This window comes from Oncorhynchus gorbuscha, linkage group LG13, assembly GCF_021184085.1.
Source record: "Oncorhynchus gorbuscha isolate QuinsamMale2020 ecotype Even-year linkage group LG13, OgorEven_v1.0, whole genome shotgun sequence".
In the NCBI taxonomy this organism is placed as follows: Eukaryota; Metazoa; Chordata; class Actinopteri; order Salmoniformes; family Salmonidae; genus Oncorhynchus; species Oncorhynchus gorbuscha.
In genome coordinates this window covers 69,136,229-69,144,614 of record NC_060185.1, presented here as the reverse complement: position 1 = coordinate 69,144,614, position 8,386 = coordinate 69,136,229, and the positions used below count along the sequence as shown (strand labels likewise).

Genomic DNA, 8,386 nt, shown 5'->3' with positions numbered 1-8,386 from the left:
TCAACAAGTCAGATTTGGAATCCAAACAGGTCAGATGCCTATAAAATGCTCGTAGATTAATTGTCTCTTTCTATTTGGCTCATGACACTGGTGAGATATATTCTCTCTCTTTCTGTCTCTCTCCTCCCCAGGGACTCTTGGGGCGTGGCCTTTGAGGCTATGCTTTCTCTCTCCCTCTGATCATGTCTAGAATAATCCATTGTAATGCTTGTTAAAACATCTGTAACTTAAGCATTGCAGCGTTCATTGGACAAAGTTATTAAATAATTATTGCGTTTTGCATTCCCTTCTCATAAAAATAACATGATTGCACCCTCATAAAAGTTGCCCGTCCCTGTATTAGGTTGACTTGGAATCTGCTTAAATCCTAAACACACACACACACACACACACACATACACACAGGCGCACACAGGCCACTCCCACACAGGAAATAACTCAATAACTTTCCTTTTGCTTTCGTTTTTTAAGACTGCTTGCAGTAGTTGCTCTTGCTTCTTTATGTGCATCTTTTCTCTGTCAAATTGCTGTGTGAAGTGTTAAAGTCGGCGATTGGATAAGATACTTGACTCTGTCAAAATGGACAGTGTTCTGCCGGAGTTGACTTGTCTTATCTGCTATGAGATACTAAATGATCCCCACCAGTTCCCATGTGGACACAGCTACTGCCTGCCCTGCATCCACAGCATGAGGCGCCACAACAATTACAGCTGTCCTGAATGTCGAAGAGAATTCACAGGCAACAGTGATGTCGTCAGAAACTATAGGCTGGCTAACATTGCCAACACATTCCGCAAACATCAACAGAGGACTGAGGGTAAAACTGTTACAGGGGCCTCTGAGGTGAGTCCGGGTCTGAGGTGACACCAAACTTTTGGTTGCTCTTTCTTTACATGTGGGACTCAAGAATATCTGGTGTGATGTGACAGAGAGAGTTGCCTTGAAAGTCAGGTTGATTTTATTTGTATGAAAACTCCAATGAATAATTCTTAAATGTTGGTATCCAACAGTAGTTTGCTGAACTTCTCCCTCTTTCCTATCAGACGCCTGGTGTGAGCTGGTTACAGCTGATGATCATACTCCTAACTATTGTTGCCCTCTGTGAGTACACAATACCCAATACCAAAGATATGATGGTTTCCAATACTCCCCACAGCGAAGAATAGTATTTAAACAGTTAGGGGAAATATACAAATGGAAAGATAGATCAATTATTATGTAGATGTAAGAGCACAGTACTGACTGTGCTCTTCACTCTGTTCTTCGTACTCTTTCCCCAGTAAAAGTGTACTCCCTTTGGAAGATCGCAGACGAAGATTATCAGATGCAGCTGGAAGTCCACCCTTCAGACCTCCCAAACCAGGTTTGGTCCCCTCTCCAGCCACATACAGTCCAGAGCAGTATAAAACACATTTTTTGTTGTTGTGTTACACTGTGTGTGTTGGGTTCAGAGAGAACGAAAATAACAAAATAATGGAAGTATGTCTTGGTTGTTCCATAATCCTATCTTTGTTTCTCTTCAAGGTTACCCAGCATGATGGTCTCTTTCTGCCAAGAGTGATCTGGACACTCGTGTCGCTACTCTCCCTGCTCCTCCAGATCCTTTGGCTCCCCCTATGGGTGTTGTGGTGGTTTGCCTCCACACTATTGTGGCTGATATGTTTGAGTGTGGAGTTTATTATGTCTTGCCTCTTACAGGTTTTTGCTTGGTTAGGCAATGCTACATATTTTACATTCAATGTCCTTGTGTATGTTTGTGGTATTGTTTACATTCTGAATTTGATTGCTGACACCAGGCATGGTAGGGAGGGTAGGCCTACGTGAAGTATCCTAACATGAAAAGTAGCCTACAGAATGCTTTAATCCAGTGATACTCCACTACTGAACAAACATTTTTGGTCAAGGAAGATTTTGAAAGATGTAAATAAATAAATATATACAGTACCAGTCAAAAGTTTGGACACCTACTCATTCACAGGTTTTTCATTATATTTACTATTTTTACTATTTTCTACACTACAAAAGAAACTGAAATACCTTATTTACACAAGTATTCAGACTGTTTACTATGAGATTCGAAATTGAGCTCAGGTGCATCCTGTTTCCATTGATCATCCTTGAGATGTTTCTATGACTTGGTTTGAGTCCACCTGTGGTAAATTAATTTGAGTGGACATGATTTGGAAAGGCACACACCTGTCTATGTAAGGTGACAGTGAGCTGACAGTGCATGTCAGTGCAAAAACAAGCCATGAGGTCAAAGGAATTGTCCGTAGAGTTCCGAGACAGTATTGTGTCAAGGCACAGATCTGGGGAAGGGTATCAAAAAATGTCGGCAGCATTGCAGGTCCCGAAGAACACAGTGGCCTCCATCATTCTTAAATGGAAGAAGTTTGAACCACTCATCCTAGAGCTGGCCGCTCGGCCAAACTGATCAATCGGGGGAGAAGGGCCTTGGTCAGGGAGGTGACTAAGAACCCGATGGTCACTCTGACAAAGCTCCAGAGTTCCTCTATGGAGATTGGAGAACCTTCCAAAAGGACAACCATCTCTGCAACACAACACCAATCAGGCCTTTATGGTAGAGTGGCCAGACAGAAGCCACTCCTCAGTAAAAGGCACATGACAGCCCACTTGGAGTTTGCCAAAAGGCACCTAAAGGACTCGGACCATGAGAAACAAGATTCTCTGGTCTGATGAAACCAAGATTGAACTCACTGGTCTGAATGAAAAGTGTCACATCTGGAGGAAACCTGGCACCATGCTTACGGTGAGCATGGTGTTGGCAGCATCATGTGGTGAGGAAGGGACTGGGAGACTAGTCAGGATCGAGGGAAAGATGAACGGAGCAAAGTACAGAGAGATCCTTGATGAAAACCTGCTCTAGAGCTCTCAGGACCTCAGACTGGGACGAAGGTTCACCTTCCAACAGGACAACGACCTTAAGCACACAGCCAAGACAACACAGGATTGGCTTCAGGACAAGTCTCTGAATATCCTTGAGTGGTCCAGCCAGAGCCCAGAGTTGATCGAACATCTCTGAAGAGACCTGAAAAGAATGGGAGAACTTCCCAAATACAGGCGTGCCAAGCTTGGTTTTTTAAAATATTAATTGGCAGATTTTGAAAAAACGGTTTTTGCTTTGTCATTATGGGGTATTATGTGTAGATTAATGAAGAAAAAAACAATTTAATCAATTTTAGAATAAGACTGTAACATAATGTGGAAAAGGTCACGGGTTCTGAATAAACTCAGCAAAAAAACAAACGTCCCTTTTTCAGTACCCTGTTTTTCAAAGATAATTAGTAAAAATCCAAAAAACTTCACAGATCTTCATTGTTAAGGGTTTAAACATTTCTCATGCTTGTTCAATGATCTTGTCACGCCCTGACCCTAGATTGCTTTGTATGTTTCGATTTTTCGTTTGGTCAGGGTGTGATGTTGGTGGGTATTCTATGTTGTATGTCTAGGTGTTGGCTTTCTATGTTTAGGCCTGGTATGGTTCCCAATCAGAGGCAGCTGTCAGTCGTTGTTTCTGATTGAGAACCATACTTAGGCAGCCAGTTTTCCCACTATGGGTGTGGGTAGTTGTTTTCTGTCTCTGTGTCTGCACCAGACAGAATTGTTTTGTGTTGGCCTATTTTTTTGTTATTTTGGTCTTAGTGTTCTGAGTTTAATGAATACCAAGCTGCATATTGGTCCGATCCTTCCTACTCCTCCTCAGATGAAGAGGACAGCCGTTACAGATCCATAAACAATTAATGAACATGCACCTGTGGAACGGTCATTAAGACACTAACAGCTTACAGACGGTATGCAATTGAGGTCACAGTTATGAAAACTTAGGACACTAAAGAGGCCTTTCTACTGACTCTGAAAAACACCAAAAGAAAGATGCCTAGGGTCCCTGCTCATCTGCGTGAACGTGCCTTAGGCATGCTGCAAGGAGGCATGAGGACTGCAGATATGGCCAGGGCAATAAATTGCAATGTCCGTACTGTGAGATGCCTAAGACAGCGCTACAGGGAGACAGGACAGACAGCTGATTGTCCTCACAGTGGCAGACCACGCGTAACAACACCTGCACAGGATCGGTACATCCGAACATCACACCTGCGGAACAGGTACAGGATGGCAACAACGACTGCCTGAGTTACACCAGAAACACACAATCCCTCCATCACTGCTCAGACTGTCCGCAATAGGCTGAGAGAGGCTGATCTGAGGGCTTGTAGGCCTGTTGTAAGGCAGGTCCTCACCAGACATCACCGGCAACAACGTCGCCTATGGGCACAAACCCACCGTCGCTGGACCAGACAGGACTTGCAAAAAGTGCTCTTTGCTGACAAGTTGCGGTTTTGTCTCACCAGGGGTGATGGTCGGATTCGTGTTTATTGTCGAAGGAATGAGTGTTACACCGAGGCCTGTACTCTGGAGCAGGATCGATTTGGAGGTGGAGGGTCCGTCATGGTCTGGGGCGGTGTGTCACAGCATCATCAGACTGAGCTTGTTGTCATTGCAGGCAATCTATCAATCAATCAATCGCTGTGAGTTACAGGGAAGACATCCTCCTCCCTCATGTGGTACCCTTCCTGCAGGCTCATCCTGACATGACACTCCAGCATGACAATGCCACCAGCCATATTGCTCTTTCTGTGCGTGATTTCCTGCAAGACAGGAATGTCAGTGTTCTGCTATGGCCAGCGAAGAGCCTGGATCTTACTCCCATTGAGCATGTCTGGGACCTGTTGAATCAGAGGGAGAGGGCTATTACTTTTGACCCCCCCCCCCTTTGTTCAGGGACACATTATTCCATTTATGTTAGTCACATGTCTGTGGAACTTGTTCAGTTTATATCTCAGTTGTTGAATCTTGTGATGTTCATACAAATATTTACACATGTTAAGTTTGTTGAAATTAAACGCAGTTGACAGTGAGAGGACATTCCTTTTTTTGCTGAGTTTCTTTAAAAGAAAATATGGCAACAAAAATGATCCACTTCTAGTAGCCATGTAATCATCCAACAGTAAATGTAATGTCCTAAAAAAACAAACTTGCAGTTGTAGGCTACTACACATGGAAACAAATATGTCTCGCAATGGCCAGTAAGCATTTTGCACGTGCGTCGCTCCATATCTCACAGCCTTATCAAATATATTGGTTGTAAAATAGTTGCTATTGAGCTGAAAATTGAGAGATGAGAAATACACTGAGAAATATAAACGCAGCATGCAATTTCAAAGATTTTGCTGAGTCACAGTTCAGATGAAGAAATCAGTCAATTGAAATAAATAATTTAGGCCATAATTTATGGATTTCACATGACTGGGCAATGGGCGCAGCCTTGGGTGTGCCTGGGAGGGCATAGGCCCACCCACTTGGCAGCCAGGCCTACTCACTGTGGAGACAGTTTCTCCCCACATAAGGGCTTTATTACAGACACAAATACTCCTCAGCATCCAGACAATCCCACAGGTGAAGAAGCTGGTTGTTGAGGTCCTGGGCTGGCGTGGTTACTCCTGTGGTCTGTGGTTGTGAGGCCGGTTGGACATACTGCCAAATTCTCTAAAACAACGTTGGAGGCAGCTTATAGTAGAGAAATTAACATTCAATTCTCAGGCAACAACTCTCGTGGACATTCCTGCAGTCAGCATGCCAATTGCATGCTCCCTCAAAACTTGAGACATCTGTGGCATTGTGTTGTTGTGTGACAAAACTGCACATGTTAGTGTGCTTTAATTGTCCCCTGCACAAGGTGCACCTGTGTAAGGATCATGCTGTTTAATGAGCTTCTTGATATTCCACACCTATCAGGTGGATGATTATCTTGGTAAAGGAGAAATGCTCACTAACAGGGATGTAAACAAATGTGTGCACAATTTGAGATAAATTATATTTTTGTGCATATGGACATTTCTGGGATTTTTCATTTCAGCTCATGAAATATGAGACCAACACTTTACATATTCTGTTTATATTTTTGTTCAGTGTAATACCTACTACATAATACCTAAGTTTCTTCAAGTGCAGTCGCAAAAACCATCAAGCACTATGATGAAACTGGCTCTCATGAGGACACCCACAAGAAAGGAAGACCCAGAGTTACCTCTGCTGCAGAGGATAAGTTCATTAGAGTTACCAGTCTCAGAAATTGCAGCCCAAATAAATGCTTCACAGAGTTCAAGTAACAGACACATTTAACATCAACTGTTCAGAAGAGACTTTTGCAGCAAAGAAACCACTACTAAAGGACTCTAAGAAGAAGAAGATACTTGCTTATAAAGCAATAAAGCGCTGTCTGCTTGGGCCTAGAAACATGAACAATGGACATTAAACCGGTGGAAATCTGTTGTTTGGTCTAATGAGTCTTAACCGCCATGTTTTTATGAGATATCACAGAATAGGTGAACGGATGATCTCTGCATATGTGGTTCCCACTGTGAAGCATGGAGGAGGAGGTGTGATGGTGCTTTACTGGTGACACTGTCTGTGATTTATTTAGAATTCAAGGCACAGTTAACCAGAATTCTGAAGGAATACACCATCCCATCTGGTTAGCTCTTAGTGGGACTATCATTTGTTTTTCAACAGGACAATGACCCAACACACCTCCAGGCTGTGTAAGGGATATTTTACCAAGAAGGAGAGTGATGTAGTGCTGTATCAGATAACCAGACCTCTGCAATCATCAGAGCTCAACCCAATTGAGATGGTTTGGGATGAGATGGACCTTAGAGTGAAGGAAAAGCAGCCAACAAGTGCTCAACACAGACTTTCAGCACACATATAGGGAATGACACTCAACAAGCATGGCACTTACACAAATGACTGATGTTTGGCTGAGAGAAATTGATGATACAATGATTGCGGGGGCTGTCTTGTTAGACTTCAGTGCAGGTTTTGACATTATCAGTCATAGTCTGCAGCTGTAAAAACGTATGTGTTATGGCTTTACACCCCCCTGCTATAATGTGGATAAAGAGTTATTTGTCTAACAGAACACAGAGGGTGTTATTTAATGGAAACCTCTCAAACATAATCCAGGTAGAAGCAGGAATTCCCCAGGGTAGCTGTTTAGGCCCCTTGCATTTTTCAATCTTTAATGACATGCCACTGGCTTTGAGTAAGGCCAGTGTGTCTATGTTTGCTGATGACTCAACACTATACATGTCAGCTACTACAGCAGTTGAAATGACGAAAACACTTAACAAAGAGCTGCAGTTAGTTCCGAAATGGGTAGCAAGGAATAAGTTAGTCCTAAATATTTCCAAAAGTAAAAGCATTGTATTTGGGACAAATTATTCACTAAACCTCAACTACATATCATAATGAATAATGTAGACCATGGTTGTCAAACTCTGGCCCGTGGGCCAAATTTGGCCCGCGGGGTAATTATATTTGGCCCGCGAGACAATACCAAATTACTACTAGAGCTGGCCCGCCAGTATTATACAGCGCATTCACCACTAATACTACGAATCCCATAATGCTCTGCTGTTTTCGCGCGCCAATCAGGACAGGACCCAGAAACGCTCTCTCCTCTGTGACAGTAGTCATAGCAACATAGACGCTACAACTGTCAGCGAGCTAACCCTTCCCAAAAATGGCGAAAAGAAAGGCAGAAAACAGGAGCTTTCTGGACAAGTGGGAGGCAGAATATCTGTTTACATATGTAAAAGACAAACCTGTTTGTCTTGTTTGTGGAGTCAACGTGGCTGTAAGTAAGGAGTACAACATTAGACGACACTATGAAACGAAACACCATGACAAATACAAGGACCTGGACATGACTCAAAGGAGCCAGAAAGTAGAGGAGATGAAAAGAAGTTTGGTTTCACAACAGAATATGTTTAAAAAAGCCACATCACAAAGCGAGGCTGCTGTAAAGGCTAGTTATATAGTGGCAGCAGAGATCGCAAAATCGGCCCGGCCCTTTTAATGAGGGAGAGTTCATGAAAAAGTGCATGATGAAGGTTTGTGACCTCGTACGCCCAGAGAAAAAACAAGCTTTTCAAACGTGAGCCTGAGCAGGAACACAGTAGCTGATCGCACATGTGATCTTGCCACCAATCTGTATGACCAGCTGATGGAAAAGGGAAAAGATTTTGTTGCGTTCTCCCTCGCTGTGGATGAGAGCTGCGACGCATCTGATACTGCTCAGCTGTCAGTCTTCATCCGTGGAGTGGACTCAAATCTGTGTGTTACGGAGGAGCTATTAGGATTCAAATCAATGCATGGCACAACCACAGGAAAGGAAATCTTTGAGGAGGTTTCCAAATGTGTAACTGAAATAAAGCTGCCGTGGGATAAACTCGTTGGATGAACGACAGATGGTGCACCAGCGATGTGCGGTAAAAAGAGTGGACTGGTGGGCATGGTTCGGGAG

At 43.3% G+C, this 8,386-nt stretch overlaps 1 protein-coding gene across 1 annotated transcript; it reads left to right on the top strand.

Moving 5' to 3' along the window:
* Positions 1 to 445: 445 nt before the first annotated feature.
* On the top strand, positions 446 to 1,954 carry LOC123994083. Its single transcript, XM_046296578.1, has 4 exons — positions 446 to 843; positions 1,044 to 1,101; positions 1,281 to 1,363; positions 1,525 to 1,954. Exons 1-4 carry the CDS (start codon positions 580 to 582, stop codon positions 1,822 to 1,824), a joined length of 705 nt encoding a protein of 234 aa, XP_046152534.1. The 5' UTR covers positions 446 to 579; the 3' UTR covers positions 1,825 to 1,954.
* Positions 1,955 to 8,386: the final 6,432 nt, after the last annotated feature.